The following is a 21,039-nucleotide window of genomic DNA, read 5'->3' on the forward strand; positions in this document are numbered from 1 at the left end:
AGTATGTAAATACCCTTTCAAACTTTGCTAAGTTTTCAATTTAAATAAAGAGGAAAGCAATTTAGCTTGATAGTTATTATAGTTATTTTCTAAAACTAAGCAAAATACATGTATATGTGCATACCTTCTAATTTAGCAGTAGAAGCACCCTGAAAATTACTAGAGCAGCCCTCAGAGTCAAGGGTACTTTCAGCTTCAACTTTCACACGCTCATATTCCCTCATCCAAGACAAAGCTTTATCTAAGTGAATGACTGTGTTGCCTATATTTAGAATAAAAACACTTTTTAATCTAAATAAAAAGTTTTCAATTGATAGACAAATAAACAATAATAAAAATTACTTTAAGGCTCCAAGTTTTGAAATCTACATATAACTAGTTATAATATTTTATTACATGCTTTGATAAACTCAGTGTATCACAATTAGGTAATTTAATTATGTTTTGTCTTACAAAACATGTGATTACACACTAAAAATCAAATAACAGCGTACAAAAGTGCAGACAGTTGCAGGTATTTAGGGAGAGTGAGAGAGTAACACCTAAAACAGTAAGTCACATCATTCTCACCAAGGTCATCAGTGGCAAAGGGTTCAAAATTTGAAGAAGTAGACATAGTACTCCCATTGTCCACATCAGGTTGTTCACAATCTTGACATGCTTCTGTAGGAAAGTTCTTGCCAAAAGTTTCCTAAAACACACCAGACAACTGAACACAAAGAAGGAACACACCATACTCTCATAGATGTGCGAACAAGCCCACAGTTCTTTTCAATGACTTGTTGTGGTATGAGGGTTCATCACCAGATTTTGCCTGACTGAAGAACAACCCTACTTTCAGGATATAAATCCTTCAGGTGAATCTGCTTCAAATACTTCAAGTAAAAAATATGCAAGGAACTGTACAGAGGTGTAAGTAATTTTTTAAATACAAAAAAAGCAAAAATTTTTAGAGACTCATGTGATCAGTATTTCCCCTGACCTTACTCAGAAGAGAATTTTGTCTCTTTCTGAACGTATCAGTTTCCGATTTACATCCCTCTCCATGTTTTATTAATCCCTGACACGTCATTCATTTGCAGTACTGAGAATCTTACCATATTTTATTACTTTTGCATTGATTCTCTTGCCACTAGTTGTTTAGAGTAGTCTGTGTAAGTCGATACTAATTTTAATGAAATTCAATCACTAGTATATTTCAGTAGACAAGCATATATGTGTGCTAACTGAAATACAGGAAAAGCTGTCAGTAGCTTCTGAATTTGAAAACTTACATCATCTGTAGAGGCAATGCTTTCACTAGGAGTGAGTTCAGAATTTGATGCCACCCATGTTGCAGAATTCAGTGATTTTGCACACTTCCCTTTTTCATTTTTCTCAGATATATGTCTGGTCACTATATCCTGGAAAAGATAATCTATGCTGTAAAAAAAGATCTAAGGTTTGCTTGATTCATATTGAAAATAAAAAATTCTGTGCATACCTGTAAAGCATATAGAGCCCTTTGCCTCAGATAATCTGTATTTAGCAGCTGAAGCTCATGGAAAAGTTCAATAAGAAAGTGGGGACGAGACTCATTTTGAGAAATAAGAGTTGCTACTTCAGAATAAATTGTGTCTCGCAAAGCTTCAAACATAGAAAGATCACTACCAGTCTCTGTAGGAAAAAATATAGGAACTTGTTAAGTCCGTGACAGGCATCCATTTAACAGACAACTGCCTATCAGGTATGCAAGTTACAGGTATACAAATCATGTCTCAACCATTGCAGATTCCCTAATAAAGCTGCTTTCATGAAGCTTATTAATTTTCTGAAGGGCAAACATGCTTAAATTATCCCTTATGCAATCTTTAATACATGAAATACAAAATAGCGCAATCATAAAATTAATTTTCTTTACACTTCTGGACAATACCTTTAGAAAGCATTCTTTATAATAGAAAATAATGCACACACCACAATGATGCTTTCAAAATAGGTATTAAACACTGAAAATGGAGTTTTAAGACATTTCAAGAAACATAGCGAAAGGTCTCAAGTTTATATAGTACAAACAGTCCATACTTCTGCAACACAAGCAGCATTAAAGAAAGCTTTAGACTGAACTCAAGAAAGCCACTCTTTCCCAACATAAAAGGTACATTCTCATACATGTCTAGTATCACTCCCAAGTTCACAAAAAAAACCTCCTACCCTTAAACCCTATTATATATGTATGAGAAGAAAATGTATTCCTTAATAAATCTCCCATTCACTTGAAAATTAAGTATTATGCTTGCATGACATCAATCAAACTATTACATACATTATTTGGAAAGTGCTGAATGGAAACATAGTTAAATTTGGAAAACTCAGTTTAACAGATGTGTAATTGTTAGTATTCAAGTTAATGAAGTTATTAGCAAAACAGCAAACATTACCGTGCAACTTGATTATCAGCAATTTTTTTAAGCACAGGCAAGCTTTTTCAACCTTTGAAAAGTTACCACAATTTGCTTCCCTCCTCCATACATAATATGTAATAGAAGCATGTAAACATGCTAAAAATGCCTACTTAAATCAGTTTTTTGATGTAGTATCTATCTCTGTATTTTCTATTTGTAAATTGTTACTAATCAAGAATGTGGTAACCATGTTCTCCACAACTGTAATTCAAAGCAGTGTGTAACACTGCATTTCATTAGGTTACTTCTCTTGTGTCAGTTACAGAGAAGGTGCTGCCATAGCACTGATCTTGAACATCTGCTAAACTCTGAGTTATAGGACCAAAGGTAAGAGAAGAAAAAAAAAAGTAATAGGATATTGTTGAAGCTAAGCAGTGAATGCATTACCTGGCGCTTCAATGCATGCATTTCTGTTAGACTGCTGCAGAATTCTCCTAGCATGCGCTGTAGGAAAGTGGGGATAGACAGTGATAAACACAAAAATGCGCACCAGAAATAAAGACAGGGTCTATACAAAACAGCAGGAGGAAGACTGCTTAGTTATCCAAACCACATCAGAGCTGCTTATTGTGAGAATGAGAACTTGACCAGTGAAATTTATTACGTACACTAATAAACAGCTCTTAGTGTGGACACAGCTACACTGGCAAAGCTTTATATTGTGCTACAATGACTAAAATTTCTGCATCTCTCAAACAAAACAAAAATACTGGCAGAACCAAAAAAGGCACAGGAGAGAGAATTTTTATGACCTAGATACAAGAAAAGCAGTGCAGATGGCAAAAATGAAGGGGTTTATGTGATGTTATAAGACTGAATTTGAATGATATTTGATGGAGCTCATTTAAGCACGAATAGGAAGGAGACATGTATGCAGTACAGGATGTAGTTTAAACGCTAAGCAAAGTTTCATCAGTTTTGCAGTTACTTTCTATAAAATCACCAGCAAATAGGTGAGATTGCTTACACTTTTGCTTCTTGTACTGTAACAGGTTTCTAAATTACTTTAATCAAGTACTTAATACACTGAAAACACCCCAAAGCAATATCCCACTTTTTAGACATTTACATTTACAGCATCCTTAGGAATTAAAATGCAAAATCCACATACTAAATATACAGTCCTGTCTTCCTGTCAAAATGCACTGCGTTCAAGTAACACACTAGCAACTAAGGTCCCTTACTCACAGAAGTTGACAAAATAATTACACATTTAGAGAAGAGTACCTGAAGACATTTCTGTAGATCTACTGTATTTGATTATTTTTTCCAGCTGTTCCTGATTCCTTTTGCTGAACACCTTTGCATGAACCACGTCATCAGAGTGTCTGCTTTTATTGTTCTTGCAGGGTCCACACACACTAGAAGCACTTGCACTTTCATAACCTAATGGGAGAAAATGCAAAGGAAGAAATAAAGAAACAGCGTACAAAATGTTTTATTGCTTTAAAAAATTTGTTCAAAGGCACTCTTTAAAGATGCAAAATACTAATGATGCTTTGTAGACTAGAATCTTCCTCTGTACATTGAAGCCATCCAGCAGTACTAAATCCTCAGCAACCTCAACAGTACTACTATACTACTATTGTTCCTCTTTCCTCAGAATTTCAATGAAGCATATTTTTCAGCAAATAATCCAGTCTGAACATGAAGACAATGAAGATTCTCCTTGTTATTTCAAATCTGCACATATCTGCCTCCATGATCCTTTTAAATCATGGTATCTCAACTAGTTATTTATTTTCTATTTACGGAAATCCTAAAAAATTTTATGCAGTTGTATTATATAAAACAAAGTCAATTCAATAACTTATTTTCATTATTATAGCTACCATTTATGGAGAATAAATTCTCTGGAATATAATGATTACAATCCAAGCCAAGTTTGCCACAGTATCCAAGATTACTTTACAACGTACCAGAATTTTTAATTCTGCCTTTTAGCTGAGAAGAACTCTTCCTCTTATTCTTCGATTTGGGCGTTTTATCTTTTGATGCCAGGCTTGCTTGCGCTGATGCTTTTCTAGATCTAAATGTCTTTGTCACAGTTGTTGGGTCTATTGGATCAGGCATGCTACTGAAACTCTCCAAAGACTCTTCATCAAAATCTCTTCTCCGGTTCATATCACACTGATTTTTATGACCAGAAGCAATGTTTTGTACTGAAACTGCAAAACTTGCTTTCAGCTGAGACTGATCATCTTTTTTCATTTCTTGGCTATCATCAAGCCATGTTGATCTTTTTTCTATTTCCTCTTCAGGCTGTCTATGATTCCTCCTGTCAGAAAAAAAAAGAACCACAGACCAACCTCAATACACCATAACCTAGTCTTTCAGATAGAAACATCATGTATTACCAGGCAAACAGTTTATCCATAAAGTAAATTATCTGCCCTTGTTATTTAGACACCAAATGAATACTGAAAAATAAATAATTCCAGAGAACCCTTCCAAATGGAAAACAAAAGAACTTCCCATCTATTGCTGGTTTCAACACGAAACCATATTTATGCAGCTACTGCTGTGCTCAAATAGTACCATAGATAAAACATTTCTTAAAGCAATATTCAGTATAATCTACAGAAGTGGAAAAAAAAATAAGCATTCACTGAAAGTGCATCCTTTAGTAATTCAAACAACTCAGTTTCAAAACAATCCCGCATGAACAAAATCTTCCTCCACTTACAGGAAGTGTTAGGAAACCACTCCAAGGTTGCATTTGATTTTAAAATGTTCATTAAATGATACATTAATATATAGAGAAGCAGAACACAGCTGTAAAAAATTTTAAAAATTAAACCAGAAGTTACAAAAGTAAAGCTCATATTGTAATTCTATGACAACAAATTCCCTTAATGAATGATGAATTCCCACAAGCCCCAGAAAAGGGAGGAGAAAGTAATAAAGGAGAGCTGCACTTTGACATAAATACCTTTGTTTTTCTGCTCCATTAGAGGAACTGCTTTCAAAAGGTTTGGGGAATGCCACATACTCAGTTTTCCCAGAAGTATTATGATCTAGAGGATGTTGTTGCTCCTGCTGCTCACTGCTGCGTGGAGAAACGTTCTGTGCAAAATCTCCAAAACCAGATGGGAACACTGGATTATAGTTAATACCTACAAAGTAAACAAGAGAGTCGGAAGATTTTACCTCATTTATTTGTGTAGTAAAATTGAAATTTGAGGCAGCATGAAATTATGAAGCAAAAATACAATGGGGAAATAAGCAAGAACTGTTTTCATCCTGAAAGCGCTGTAAACAATCAGAATTTATCTTTAGTGCAGGTTTTAAACACCACTGGATACTACAATTCCATCAGTGGATATGAAGGTCCTTCAAGAAACTCCAGTAAAGAGCTCCTAAAAGTGAAAGTAAAAATAAAACAGTTCCAAAAAAAGCAGAATTCTGTCTGCCTGAAAACCTTATTGATATTTCAACCACCATCAAATTGACAAGAAAATTCCAATGGTTCATGCACTTACAGAGCCGAAGAAGTCATAGATTCATACTACTTCAATTTTAACATCAGATTTTTTATGAAGTGCCAGACTGAATGTAACTATACTTTTGGACAGGTTCCCTGTAATTTTAAAAATGTTCTCAAATAGAAAACAGACTTTGCAATTTGGAAGTTGTAATCTAGGTCTATGCCTATTTCCTGGTTTCCTAATAAGACTGAAATATATTTAGACAGTTTTGTTTATTTTAAATTATACAATAAAACACCTATACTCCTTTCCTCCAAATTCAACAGCGAAAGTAGATTAGGAAAATTGTATCCAAGTCAACAGTTACTGTATAACTCTGATGGGAACAAAAATTGGTTAACATGCTCCATTTACAGGCATTTATAACAAACATGAGTGTTTGAAGTTCTAAGAGAAACAGAAATAATTACCAAGTGCCACCTTCCAATTACATGGTTCACTTAGAACACGATTTCAGCTATAAAATGATTGTTGAAGGCATGTAAAAGCATCAAACATTACTTTTCATATGTTGGATGATGTGAGTATTTTCAAGTATAACTAACTTCATACTGACAGAGTCTTGCTCTTCATATTGAAGTAAAAATATACAATTACCAGCAGTAAATAGTAAACTTCTGCTTAAGACGATATCAATACAAAGGAAAAGTAACAGTTTCATTAAGTTCACATTACAATTTCAATTAAATAAGAAAATGTCCATTTTTGAAATTCATGTTACTTCTCACACCTATAGTAGTACTCACCTGGAGTAAAGGAAGAAAAATTATTAAATCCTGGAACACTAAAGAGGTTCATAGGTTGTGGAGGGAAGTTGAATGGACAGAAAACAGGCGAGGGAGGAGGTGGTGCACTACTGCCTCTCTCCTTTCTTGATGATTTCTCTTGACACTGTTTTTCTTGTTGTTGCATAATATCACTTAACATTTGTTTCAACCTTGAAAATAAGAAAAAATAACAACGTGGGGAAAGAAAAGAATATCATGGGAAAACTGTAAATTTGAATTTGAAAATTGTCAATTAATTTGAGCTTCATATTATTTTACCTACACCATGTAACATATATAAAGAAGAGCTCTATTTAGCTAATAAAAAAACCCCTCAAGACAAACATTACTTATATTTAATCCTGAGTTGGTTTAAAATTAACTGCTCTGCACTACTGGTCATATGTACACAGATTAAATATCCTTGCAAGAACAAAAAAAAAACTGACTAGTTACTAAAGAAATAAGCAAGCTGAAAACTTCAATAGAAACAATCAAATATACAAAGTATTTACAGAACTGAGGTTAAAATTAATTCAAAAAATTGTGCAAGAGGACAGCACCTATATACCACTTACCAAAGACAAAACAGAGATTAAGAGCTTCAACTTTCATGCAATGAATTAAAATGACTATTACATCTTTTTTGAAAAAAGATCATTGTTCAGGCAAATGTAGTACATCCAAATAGAAGGCAAGAAGCATAAATTCTAACTGAAAACACTAAGAAAGGACAAAAAGCTTTTTTGCTGTATATTAACATTAGAATTCAGAATCTTGCCAGGTAGTCTAGTGAAGACTACAGACACAAGCATATTAAAAAATAACTATTGCAACTGATTTTTGCTAGTAAATATTACTAAGAAAGTACTCTTAAAGGTGTTAAAGAGGTGGTGGGGAAAAAGAAAAGACAACCAGAAATGCTGCATACAATTTCAAAAGCTCATAATCAACTCAGAAGTTCAAGAGTCACATGTTTAACCATTATCTGTAATATTTTATTAACATAACCATATTCCTGTTACTGAAGCATTTTCAAATTCCACAGTTAAACACTAATACAGTCAACAAACCTTTGGACATTATTCTGCTGCCAAGTCAGTTGAGTGTAACACTGGTTTAATTGATGCATAATAAGATTTATCTGCGACGATGCAACATTATTGGGCATCATACTGTAGGGGCCTGTAAGCAAAGTCTGAAGAAGGCAAGAGAGCGTCTGTGGAAAGAAAATATGTAACAGTGACAAATTACAAAAAACAGAAGAAATTGCTAGAAAAAGTTAGAAAGAGAATAAAAGGAAAATAAGAACAGCAAAATAACTGTTCTTCATATCTACCTGTTGATCCTGCATCAAAGTTTGACAAATGCTGACACTAAATTCATGCTGTTTCTTCAACTGATTGATCTGCTCTTGCCATTGTTCCTTTTCTTCCACATAGGAAAGCTCAGACATCCACCGAAAATTTTCCTGACGCCGCATACTTATGTTTTGCTGTTGCCTAGCCTTAGATGATGGACGAAAATTTCCATCTGCTGAAAGAGGATGGCAATTTTTCCACCTGGGTGGGGAAAATTTGAAAAATGAGGACAAAATCAGACAACTCAAACAAGCAATGATACTTCCATTATTCAAATTATGTTTAAGTTGTACATCAAAAACTCACACGGCAAAGGCCAGTTAATCACACATGCCATTTTGTGAATCCAACACTATCCTAAACCAATGGAAAACAGGAGTCCCCCACCTGACTACAACTGTCAAAAAAGAAGGGTTAAGGCTGTGTCTGGATCTTGATTTTAGTATTTTCCATTACTACTATTTTCCATTACTCTATAACATGTACTCCATGAAAACAGAAGCCACCAGCATAATACATTGACAAGTCCAGCCCCTGATTAACCCACTGTCTACTAAAATCATTTCGGTTTCCAAACCAGAAGAAATAACTGCAGAGATATACATTATTTTTAACATGGCATTTTCATTTAATCACACAAAGGTTATGAAATAAGTCAATCAGGTAAACCAAAGTTAAAATTATTCACAATAATTAAGAAATAGTTTTCACAACTACAGATGACAGCAATTTAGAAGGAAAAATTTCAGAGTTAGTTTAATTCTCTGAACTACTGTTTTTCAAGAGACTGATCTATATCACAGCAAAAATTTCACACAGATTGGTTATCTTTCAAGATGATTAAAAATAAATGGGAACATCAGGAGCCACTGCCACACAACTGGAGAGCTCAATGGCAGACTTTTAATATGACTGAAAACAAAAGAAATCACCAAATCAGTTATATGGATTGCAGCTACAAAGACTCAGATAAGAAACTGCCACTACACACAGCTCCCTAACAAGCAGAAAGAAATCTTCCCTTGCTGTGAGAATCCCTCATAGCTAATGCAATGCTTCTTCCACCCTCTTCCAAATACACTCGGACAAGCATTAGATCAACAAATAACGCTACTAACCTATCTTTGTTTCCTTTAACAAAATAGGCATTTTCTGGTATGTTGTTATTGGGATAAACAGAGAAACTGTCATTCAAACTGGATGCATCTTCCTCCTCTTCTTCTGCCTGACCAACTCCATCAGAGAGATAACCGTCTTCATCTCCATTGTCTTCCTCTAGGGCACACTGGGTAGAACCTCCCCAGGTAGCCATTGTCCTGGTGAACATTGCAGGGTTAGGGAGAAAAAGCGTGTTTGGAAAAAGAGTATTTTTTTTCAAGTTTATGAGGAATTATTTAAACAATCTGTTGACAACTGCAAGTCTATCTGCAATGAATCAAGCTGCACCAAAAAGAATTAAACCATTCTAAACATGAGCACTGTGCCCACATGGCCAAGAAGGCAAATCAGGAACAGTGTGGCCAGAAAGACCAGGGAAGTGATTCTTCCCCTGTACTTGGCACATGGTAGGCCACACCTTGAGTGCTGGGTCCAGTGCTAGGCCCCTCAAATTAGGAAGGACGTTTTGATGCTGGAGCATGTCCAGAGAAGGGCAACAAGGCTGGTGAAGGGTCTAGACCACAAGTCCTATGAGGAGTGGCTGAGGGAGCTGGGGTTGTTTAGCCTGGAGGGATTTTAGGAGAGACTGTATTACTCTCTACAGCTGCCTAAAAGGAGGGTGCAGCCAGGTGGAGGTCAGCCTCATCTCCCAGGCAACCAATGACAAGACATGAGGACAATCTTAAGCTGCGTCAGGGAAGGTTTAGGCTGGACATTAGGAAGAAGTTCTTCACAGAGTGACTGAGCATTGGAATGGGCTGTCCAGGGAGGTGGTGGTGTCACCATCCCTGGAGGCATTTAAGAAAAGACTGGATGAGGCACCCAGTGCCATGGTCTCATTGGCATGGTGGTGGTCAGGTCATAAGTTAGACTCAATCTTCAAGGTCTTTTCCAACCCAGTTGATTCTGTGATTCTCACCAATGCAAACTTGCATTCTGCATCTATACAGGGACAGATAAATGAAATTACTGTCTGTCTTGGAAATGTATTACTTTACTATGCTATAAAATGGGTATCGATGAAAAAAAATTACTCTGATCACTTGGCATTTTCCATACATTTTCTTCTCCTTAGATGATTCTTTTCCCCACTGGTATAACAGGAGAGACTAAATATGTTGGGAAAATCCATAAAACTGGCAGGCTGCTAAATAACAGTCACTTTGCAAGTCAAGAAATTAATTTCCTACTCTGTTAAATCATCACATTCAGTGTTCAGATGAAGACATGAAACTGCCCCCAACACTGACATCCCACTAAACAACAGAAGCACCCATTGATTAATATAGAACAACTTGTGCTCTTACCTTTCAGTCCTGCTCTGCTGTGGAGTACAATGGGCTTCTGACCCTTCACTTTTAACAGATGCAGCAACAGTAGATATTGTTTCTGCAAGCTCTCTCCTCCTCTGATCTTCAGCCATTAAAGCTTCTAGTTGCTTTCTTCTCTGTCGCAATTCTTCTCTTAAAATCTCATGTCTTCTCATCTCAGACCATAACTGCTTGCAGTAAAATGGAAGGATTAGAATATAATACTAGCATAATTTCCAGAAAGAATAAGTAATATCCAGATCACTATTAAAGACAATTTCAGGGGAAAAGGTGAAGGAAAATGCAAAGATAAATCAGGCTTCAACATTTTCATAGTTTTCTCCAGAGATGACCTGCCTACAGTATACATCATCAAATGTTCACAGTAAAAGTTGAAAATTAATTCAATTTTCATATTAATATTTGGTAACAAGTGATATACATATATATAATATAATATACTTGTGAGAAAATTTCTTGTCAGTTCAAGTCAGTATTTCCTTCTTTCCAAATATGAAATAAAGAAGTTATACATGCTTTGTTAAAATACCTACTACTCCAATCCCAGGCCAGCTACTTAAAATGTGTTCAAGCCACCTGAAACTTCTCCTTTCTAAACCCTTTATAGCCACTGTATATCAAGTATGAAATACCTCATTGCCTACTGGTACAGATTCATCACACTCAAATAAAGGCTTGCCAGCTGTATTACACTCATTCATGGATGGAGCTGATGTTGCTTGAGAAGTCTGTCTATTTTCTGGGCAGTTACCAAGGCCAGCTGACAACTGAAAGAGAAAGAAAAATAGCAAAATAGAGTATAATACCTTTCTAAAACTTACCAGCAGTTAAATCCCAACACTGTTAAGACTTTGTGAGCCAAGAAAGTCAGTATCTTGGGAAAAGGACTTTTGAATCAAGACTAAATATTTACTTCAAAACTTACCTAGAAATCAACAAAACTTAATTTATGTATTATTAGTTAATGTTCTAGATGCACACTATTGATAATTTACTGTTCACTTCATAGAAAGAAGTTAATAAAAGAGTATGCAAAACAGTAAGGCTCTTAAAGAGTTAAAATGCAATGAAGTGTTGATCATGCTTACAAGACACAGCATTGTTCCAAAATACCAGTTAATGACTACTAAGAGAAGTAAAGAAACTGTGACTGACAAATTTCTGGCTAAAAATAAGACAGAAGGTTCTGTATCTTTGAATACTCTATCAAGGCTTTTTTAGACAAACTACAGCGAAATTAAGATACACTAACCACTGAACAAGAACCATTGAAAAAAAAATAACATAAGCAGAACTCTAAGTTTAAAAGTCAACCTGCTTACAGTATACAAGTATTACCAATTATAAGTTTTATCCAATTTTCATAAGGAAAAAATGGTGAGCAAGATACTTTATGGTTTTTGCTCAACACCTTAAGACAGCAAAGAAATACGTTCTACCTACCTGAAGGTCAGGACAAGCTTTCTGTAACACTTGAATTTTTTCCTGGATTTCAATCAGTTTTCTTCTTTCTTCTTGTAACTGCTTAAGCTCCCGCTGCTGCTGCTGAAGTTTAGCTTCATAGAACTTCTCCCTGTGTGAGTTATCCACATGTTACTTGGTAAGAAGTTGCCTTAAGCACAGCTCTACCATCTTCTGACAAAGGCTTACCTTGCTTTTTCATTTAGTCGTGCATCTTTTTTTAACTTGTTGGAACTTGCTCGGACATTGTTTGGTTGTTGCTTTGTCTCCTCCATCTCACACAACAAGTCACCAATATTAGATGCATTCGCAATTGTTCCTTGAGGTTCTGGATCATCATCCTAAAAGGATGTCAGAAAGGCAGTTAGACTTGTATCAAATTGATACCAAAAAAAAATGCAACAAATCTAGTTTGTTAAGCTTGTCTAGTTTGATTTTTTCAAAACTAATCACTCTGAATAGCTTTACCTTTAGTACAAATCAAGAACTGAGAAGTCATTATCACCACGGCATCATGACTTTAAGATAATTGAGTTAATAAGAGAATTTATTTATCTCAACCTCAACTACTGAAACTTCCACTATAAATGCAAATAATGTGTCTCATTGTGGAAGCATAAACTACTGGCCTGTGACTCAGTGGACAGAAACATACAGGCGTATGAAGGAGGTGGAGGTGGAAGGAGGAACAGAAGAAGACCGAGGTGAACAAGACTGCTTATTTACTGCAGTCAGTGAAGGTAAGTATTAAGGACTTAATAACAAAACTACTCTTGAAAACTAAATCTAAAATATTTTGGAGGAAGTCCTGCTGGTTTTCTATTTAGTTTTTATTTTTTTCATAATTTCTTTATTTTCGGTTCTCAAATTGAAAATATGAAAGCTATAGCCACTGCTGCTTTTTGTTTTCCACTGTGTCTTAATAAAGACTCTGCTGAAGAGGAGAGATCACTGGTGACCAAGAATGACACAGCTCACAGACCTACTGTATCTTTGCTGAGTACATACACATAACAAGCCCTGGAAATATGATGATTAAAGACATGCCATTAATTATGTTATTTATTAAGGAAGCTACTGAATCATCTCTAATTCCGATTTATAGCACTGCACAATTAGCATCTCTATAGTGATGATAAAAAACAACACTGATTAAAATGCTGAGAAGTTCCTGATAGGAGTATTATCTTGAAATAACAATACTGTGTTTGTACTGTTGCTATTTTAAAACATAGGTTCCAACTGAACTTGATTTTAAAGTTCTCACAGAAAGCCTTTTCATTTCTGGTACACCTATGTGTGTTCAGTATGCAGACATTACAGTACACGGTGTTCAAATGTGAGCTTTTGAAGGGACATTAGATCCATGAAGTTGTACTGCTAACATCACTAAATTAACGTGAGATATTGCAAATTAAAAACACTTCCAAATTATAGCTGGCCCTCAAAACTCTTGAAATAAATAAAACTGCCCCCAAACCAAAGTACTGCACGTCAAACATGCGGCAACATCCAAAGATTTTAATGAAAAACTTGAAATTGATTGAACAACATTGTAAAGCCTAGGGTTCAAAAACATAAACGTGTTGAATGTTCAGTATAATCTTAAAAACATCTAAATTTAAAAAAAAAAATTTAAAAATGTCTCATATTTTAAAAATTAATACTGATCAACTTCTTGATTTGCATTTTGTAATCCAGTGCTAAGGTAAAATATTAAGACCACCATTCTCTTAGGCTAGCATCCTCCAAGAAAATCCCTGAATTGAACTTCAGAAATAGCACCCCTGAATTCAGAAAAATCAAACAGTATCTCTTCTTCCCTAAACTAAAAATAAGTATTTTAAATGTTGCATTAAGCAGTTTTTTCACTATCAGAAGTTACACATTACATGAAATAATGAACGCTAGATTGATATTTATAGCATACCTGCACCATAGCAGCAAGGTTTTGTAACTGTCTAAGCTTCTGTTTTGCAGCTATAAGCCTACTGATCTTCTGCTCAAACTCGGCATCTCCAGCAACATCACCCAGGCTGCTTCTGTGACTAGAAATGGAATCTTCACTAACTCGATTTTCTTCCACTTCATCATCTTCACCCTGGGGTAGGCTGATGTGTTTATCATTCTCCCTATTATGACAGTCTGGAAACAGGGAGAGAAGGAAACAAAACAATACCAAAGACACATTATTGAACTTCTGAAGTCCACTGTAATTAATGGACATTAGAAAAATATTAGCTTAATGATCAGACTCTTGAATATTCTGCCCATCATAAAAGGATTTCCCAAAGCCTATGCAGCTTATTTGAACTAAGAAGTAAAATTATTGGAAGATTTTAGAACATACCTAAGGCAGAAGACATTTTTAGAGTCCTTATATTAGCAGCAGAGCGGTTGTTTATTTCACAGTCTGTATTAAGATGTCTTCCATCTCTGTTATTAGCTCCACACTGTACATTTGAGTTGCTATTTATTTCACTCCAACTACTGATTCCTTGAGGGTTTCTACGTAAAATAAATTACTCATGTTAACTTTTTAAAAACTGGTATGTATACAATTTTACTTCAGCCTTTTTCTACCTAGCATTTTTAGGAATGGATGTTGTTACCCCTCCTCCTAAAAAAAATCCCAACAAAACCCCCAGACAAACTCCACCCCATAGAAAATCAGTCCAGACATTGGGAGTTTTTCCATATTCATCTTTCCAACAGATTACCTTTTTTTAAAAAAAAATTAAAAAATCAAAGCAGCTTTAAATTATCCCCTGCAACAATACATTAGGCCTTACAGGCATATGTCTATGTTATAAAAGCTTTATATGTTGCATAGCTAAGTGACTGTTCTACCGAGTTTCTACGGAGTGAAGATCCTCAATGCACACAGGTGCTAGACTATAGCTGTAAATGCCTCTGTAAACTGAAGGGATTTTTTACTCCTATTCTCTAGGATAAAATTGTAATCTTCTAGTGAAACTCCATACATGTAATTCATTACTTAAACCCAAAGGAATTACAGGTTTTTGAAGTCTTATAGTGATTCTCTAAATGTTCATGCTAATCCAAATAAATAATACACCAAGGATTAGACAATTATTAAATATCCATGTAACAGTTACCTCAAATTAAAAAATTTGTCATTTTGTTAGCGTAATAAGCACTTGAGTAGTAAGTGTAATAAGAATTAAGTTACTTCTGGTTGACTCAAATAATGTATTGCAGGTTTCTTGAAGCAACGACTCAGCTACAAAAACTTTAGATAACAAAAAATACAATAACCTAATATTTGTAACAGGCTGTGGATCCTCATGTTCAGAATCACTTTCTGATTCTTCTGTTTCTTCCTCCTCCTTAGTGTTTTCATTCACAGCATCTGTCATCATATCAGATGTCTGCTCATAGTAGTGAACTAACTCACGTAACTCATTCAGCCTCTTACGAACCTCATTTAGCTTCCTGAGGAGGAAAAAAAGAGTATTTAATCTGTTTTGCTGTATTAAGCCAATCTATGTAGTTAAAAACAATATATATACTTGGAAGTTCTTAAGAGCTTACTGCCAGTTTCCAAGCTATAAGAACTTTCAACTTCAACCTCTGAATTCAGTTAACAGTACTAGATTGTTTACTAAGTAGTCTGTAATACTATATTAGGTAGATCAAAAAATGGAAGTAGTTACTTAAAACACAACTTATTAAAAAAGTAATGGTTCAAATCACTAAAGCAAATGGTAAAAAAAAAAAATTAAAGAACTTTTACTGAAGTTTTTCTGTTGGATTTAGATTTTCATCTTCTTCACTCTCATTTTGAGAAACCAGGGAATCAGGAGGATAGGGAGCAGGTGCCAGACTATTTGATTCACCGTTGACAACAGTTACTATGCCTACAGGACCAGAAGCAGCTGAAGTTGTACTTCTTTGATCAACACTCCTTTGAGGAGAACCTGAAGCAGGAAAAACTACAGAAAAGAAATACAGCTTATGTGAACAACTCGTAATAAGGAATCTGCTTAACTGAATTTCATTAAAATAATGACAGAAAATATTACCAATAGACAAAACAGCAGTTAATAACTTCTTCCCTTAGCAAAACAAAAGCTTTTTTCTTAAGTTTCATTGCATGCAACGTCAATAGGCAGTGAGCAATAAGGTAGATTTTGTAAACAAGATTTCAGTTATTCCCTTTTAGCTTTATCAAATGTTAGAAGTTTTCATGATGTGAATCTGCCCATAGAGTTTTTTTAAGGTTTATTTAAGGCTGCATTGCTTTTTTCTAAAAACTTACCATTTTATAATTTTGCTTAAAATAAAAACCCTAGCAAATTTTTCAGTTCTGCTAAGCTCTGTTGTCCATTTGCTGTAAAACAATCTGGATGTTTGCTTCTTCCAGCTATGTGAAATCATATCTAAGTACGTTAATATTATGTGCATTAAATACATACGGAAAAATTGAAATATAGTAACGTAACTATTAAATCAACATGTCCTTCAAGTGCATGCTTCAAGGCCTCATTTCTCAATGCTAACCAGAATATGCTGTGTTCACCCCTCAGAAGTTTCCAGCTACAGGACAAACTTCAGTACAAATGCATTGCTAGAACCAACAGAGAAAGAGCTGCAAGTGGATAGGTCTGCATCAATAAGCAGAGCACAAAGCCATTAAGAGAAAAGGCCAAAGCTCTAATCCAGCCAGACAGGTAAGGCCATCTAGAACGGCCTATGACTGAAATCCCTGCCAGCCTGAAAGCTTTTTGACAGAGAGGGAGCAAAGCCATATTGCCATAAAGCACTAACACATCAAGTGCCAAGTACACAAATGCAGGAGTACTGTGATAAAAACACACAAAGCTCAACTTCATCTGGCACTTTTTTTCACAAGCTAGATGTGTCACAGACAAGCCTTGAAGAAAAAGGCCCATCACATCCTCACATTAGTCAACTTCAGTGTTATAAACCGAAGCGCTAATAGACACTCATCATCATCACTTGTAGAGTTCTTCATTAAGACAGAAACTTACACAGCATTAAAAGCCATTTACATTAACATTGCCCCAGCACAGCTTTGATTACCAACATTTCATTGACCAATTGCAATCTGAAAGTCAATGTTACAAACATTCACATTAAAAACATTGTATTCATGAAAAAAAATAATATAATTTTGCCTATATTAACTTACAGGAAGAGTTATTTAGATGCTGGTCACGAAGTGTATGAAGTTCTCCTAATAGTTTGTCCATTTTTTGCTTTTTACCCTGCAACATTCGCATCTTGTTAAAAAGATGTGCCTTCTCATCTGACTGGTGTTCAGACACTGAAGAGTTTCTACTTTGTGAAATCTCTCTGGTAAGTGAAAGGCTTTCTGCTTGCCTTCTATTGTCGGGCACAGACTGTGTCTAAAAAGAGTAATTCTATTTTATTCAGAGTACTACCAAAAAAAGTAAATAAATTCTAAGAAACAAAAGCTTTCTTATGGGCCTTCTGCACACAACACCAGAATAAACACCAAAACAAATAATATTATAAAGAGAAATATACGGAAAACATTCTAATGACATCCCAATTATATACTGAGTTAAGAATTAAACTGCAATAAAGAAGCTACTTCTCTAGACTTTCATGGAAACCCATGAGACACAAAGCATCAATCAATCAGCTAATAACCCTCCAAGAATTTTCAAGTTTGCTGAGTTTTCAAGTTTGGGGGGAACTGTAATAACGTCACTAGCAAATACACACAGATGAGCAGGAAAAACATTGAACTGCATTGTTAAATAGAATAAAAATTGATAATGGCAAAATCTAAACAGTACAATCTCAAGACTGACCTGAGAATCATGAAGTTGGTTGTGAAAGCGTTGAATTAAGTCATTCAATTCTTCATTCAGTTCTGATGTAAGACTTACTCCTGAAACGCTACCTGTAGTTTCTGTTACAACTGGACATATGGAAAAAGGGGAAAATATAAATATTTTTCCACAATGATGAAATCAAGGCTATTTAAATAAAAATGTGTGGTTTAACAACAACATCAATATACTGACCCTCTAAAAATACAGCATGTATTTTTAATTTTGTGTCCTTTCCACCAGCTTTACTCTTGAAAGATTACTTCTGCTAATATAAAATACTAACAAGACAACTCAGAGCTGCTTTGTAAAAGACCACACAAAAGGAATTTAGGCTTGTTCTGTGTTTTGCTAAAAAAGGCCTGAACAAAACAAAAGCAACCAATTTGTCTAACACTGATAGGAACTTGTTAGAAATAAAACTGCAATTATTTGCTATTACTAAACTAACAATAGTGCAGGTAATTTGACTTTCTCAAAATAATAAATTAACAGGACACCAAGCTTTCATATTGGTGTAAGTTGCAATATTTACATCTGCAAATGGAGTCTTGGAGATTTGTTCTTCAAAATGCTTTATGAGAGAAGCAAATTTGAAAGAAAGCTTTTTTCCCCTGCCTCAAAGTTCATATTCAAACAGTACTAAATATGGAAGTGACAGCTGAAAGACATAAATAATTCTTCCTATTTCCCCCCAAATACAAACCAACAGTTCATAAGAAAAATCAAACACAATTATTATTTATTTTCCCCAGAGATTATGACTTCATTATACACACAGTGAAGTTTCACTGTTTTCAAATGTTGAAAACATTTATTGTGCCGTAAGTTGAATGTGAATCTTAACATTGGGTAGACCAATTCTTAGGAGAAAAACCCATGCTTATAAGATTTTACAGGTAAACCACAGTAAGTAGCTCTGGGTTTTTAAATGACACATCATCTTATAATGTTACACTGTCAACTCTTCAAAAACAGAGGCTTTGCAGAAAAAAAAAAGCCTTTTAAATGTGTATTTCACAATTCCAGCTTTAATCATTCAGTCAGCATGTTAACATGATACAAAGAGACACCATCATTCCACATACCAGAATCATCCAGGACAGCAATGGCTTGCTCTGCTTTATGCTGCAAAGCAAGAAGAGCTGCTTGTCTTCCTTGAAGAGCCTTTAATTGCTCCTGCTGTTGTAGCATCCTTTTCAATAAATCATGTTGTTTCTTCAAATTCTCCAACTCCTCTTTAGCTTCCTGTTGAGGATCTCTGGCCTGCAAGAGATATTACAACAATAATTGCAACATTACCATAACTTCAACTATTTATCTGTTTGAGAACTAGTGAAAGAAGTGACAAAGCAAGCAAAACTTGCATATAAATGAACAGCCTGGTTAATGGAAAAAAAAGTAAAAAATTAAACAGCTTCACCTTTCTGATAGTCCTTTATAAAAAAAAAAAAAAAAAAAAAAAAAAAAAAAAAAAGCAGACATCCAGTAGGAAGAAGCCTGTACCACCAAGATGTGCTTATAGCTCCTGAGGGTTTAAGTTTTCTTTACAAAGCAAGTCTGCTGCCCTAATGTGACCCAAAGACTAACCCAAACCTCCCTCTGTCTTTTAAATCATAACGGAGGGTATTAACCTTTAAGACTGCCAAAGGTAAGCAAGATAAGCATTGTATCATAGAGCTATATAAAACAAGATCTCAATTGATTTACTGGGCTAAAATCTCTAAAATTTTCAGCAGAATGTTTTAGGCAGTAACTCTTTTCTAAGCTATAACATGTTTAGTTCTGTGTGCTGTATTTATGGCATCAATACTAGAATGTGCCAGATTTGATGAATTGAATTTCATAACAAAAATGTGCACAGAATCCTCTCTGCATTGTTTTCAAACAATATTCTGAAACAGCTCTGAAAGACTGAAAGCATGCTGAGCAGTTAAACCTTACTAAAACTCAGTTACTTTGCTCATCCTATGCTAATTAGGAGCTTGAGATTTGCATCAAAACTTTTACTCAAATTAAGTATTTTAATGAGACATCCACAGCTAAGATCCTGATCCTATTTGCAGTTGCATTATTACACTTTGCAGACAAAATCATGAAAAATAACAAGCATTTAAAAAGAACATTACTAACTTGAAAGCATAATCTATCCAAATAGTATTAAGTATCTAAAACTAGAAAATTCAGTCCAAGTACTCTGCATCAAATGTCAGAATAGAAGCAGGCATCTCATTAACTAGTTCTGGGTACTAAGGAATCCTCAACTTTCCCGCAGAGGAAGCTGAAAACATCCAGAATTCTAAACTCCTCAAAGTGTCACTAAAAGATGCACTGCAGCTCACACTGATGGTTGTTGTTGAACTCCCACCTTTCATATTAACAGGAGAGTAGAGTCAAAATAGATTGCACACTGAAATCAGCACAGGAAGGAACAAGGGGAAGAAAAGGAACAAGGGTATGTGCCTCAGTCTCATTCACCTGTTAAATAATCCAGGGTTTATCTAAAGTACCAGAGTTGCTTGAATTCATGAAAATTGTGTTAACAATTTTTTTCAAACTTAGTTCTACATTTAGACTAGTAAGCTTGACAAAACATACAAATCTTTTATTTTAGGGGAAAAAATTATTGAATTTAAGACTTTTTGAAAATCTAATCACAGGAAGGACAACGATATAGAAAAGTTCAAAATGGGTAAAAAAAGACATTTTAGACACTGCACCCCTTGAAATCCTTTCCCCTTCCAACCAAATATTTCTATCAAGAGCTATACAAAAACATTTGTGGAACAAATTAAGGCTTCCAATTTCTAATTTGTTTTCTGTATTTGATATTAGTTTAAATGTGCATTGGTAGACTATTAGTGTAACCATGACAAGTGTCTGAAAGTCACATTTACACTATGTTTTCCCTAAAAGGGAACAAAACTTAGAAGGATGATCTACATAAAATCACAACACCTGCTATACAGTTACATCAATGCTAATTGTCAATGCTAACAATTCAGAAGAAAAAGTTGTGAAACGTTTCTATTCAGAGAAAAAATATTCTAGGCAAAGAAGATTAATTCAGTGAAAAGACAGCTGGATACAGATAAGCAATCCAGTGGGAACATTCACTGTAAGTAACAAATACATTTGAAGCAATTAATAAGGGAGATGGGGGATGGGGAAGACTAGCCTGTA

General features: G+C 34.8%; 1 protein-coding gene across 16 annotated transcripts in view; it reads right to left on the reverse strand.

Annotated features, from left to right (window-relative positions):
- Positions 1–21,039, reverse strand: part of PCM1 (pericentriolar material 1) — a 41,620-nt gene that overhangs the window by 11,532 nt on the left and 9,049 nt on the right. For 10 of the 16 annotated variants that reach the window (XM_058837739.1, XM_058837741.1, XM_058837743.1 and 7 more), the window contains 23 exons: positions 18,945–19,122; positions 17,836–17,945; positions 17,187–17,403; positions 15,768–15,966; positions 15,290–15,466; positions 14,361–14,518; positions 13,941–14,155; positions 12,200–12,351; positions 11,993–12,122; positions 11,182–11,316; positions 10,526–10,719; positions 9,179–9,376; positions 8,039–8,261; positions 7,773–7,918; positions 6,679–6,869; positions 5,377–5,560; positions 4,364–4,722; positions 3,672–3,830; positions 2,832–2,888; positions 1,484–1,656; positions 1,275–1,403; positions 571–691; positions 125–262 (listed from right to left, as the gene is read on the reverse strand). In XM_058837739.1, coding sequence (XP_058693722.1) covers positions 125–262; positions 571–691; positions 1,275–1,403; positions 1,484–1,656; positions 2,832–2,888; positions 3,672–3,830; positions 4,364–4,722; positions 5,377–5,560; positions 6,679–6,869; positions 7,773–7,918; positions 8,039–8,261; positions 9,179–9,376; positions 10,526–10,719; positions 11,182–11,316; positions 11,993–12,122; positions 12,200–12,351; positions 13,941–14,155; positions 14,361–14,518; positions 15,290–15,466; positions 15,768–15,966; positions 17,187–17,403; positions 17,836–17,945; positions 18,945–19,122 — 3,943 coding nt within the window. The remainder of the gene's footprint in view (positions 1–124; positions 263–570; positions 692–1,274; positions 1,404–1,483; positions 1,657–2,831; positions 2,889–3,671; positions 3,831–4,363; positions 4,723–5,376; positions 5,561–6,678; positions 6,870–7,772; positions 7,919–8,038; positions 8,262–9,178; positions 9,377–10,525; positions 10,720–11,181; positions 11,317–11,992; positions 12,123–12,199; positions 12,352–13,940; positions 14,156–14,360; positions 14,519–15,289; positions 15,467–15,767; positions 15,967–17,186; positions 17,404–17,835; positions 17,946–18,944; positions 19,123–21,039) is intronic. The other 6 variants (XM_058837751.1, XM_058837752.1, XM_058837749.1 and 3 more) reach the window with 4 other exon arrangements.

This window comes from Poecile atricapillus, chromosome 4, assembly GCF_030490865.1.
Source record: "Poecile atricapillus isolate bPoeAtr1 chromosome 4, bPoeAtr1.hap1, whole genome shotgun sequence".
NCBI classification, from domain to species: domain Eukaryota; kingdom Metazoa; phylum Chordata; class Aves; order Passeriformes; family Paridae; genus Poecile; species Poecile atricapillus.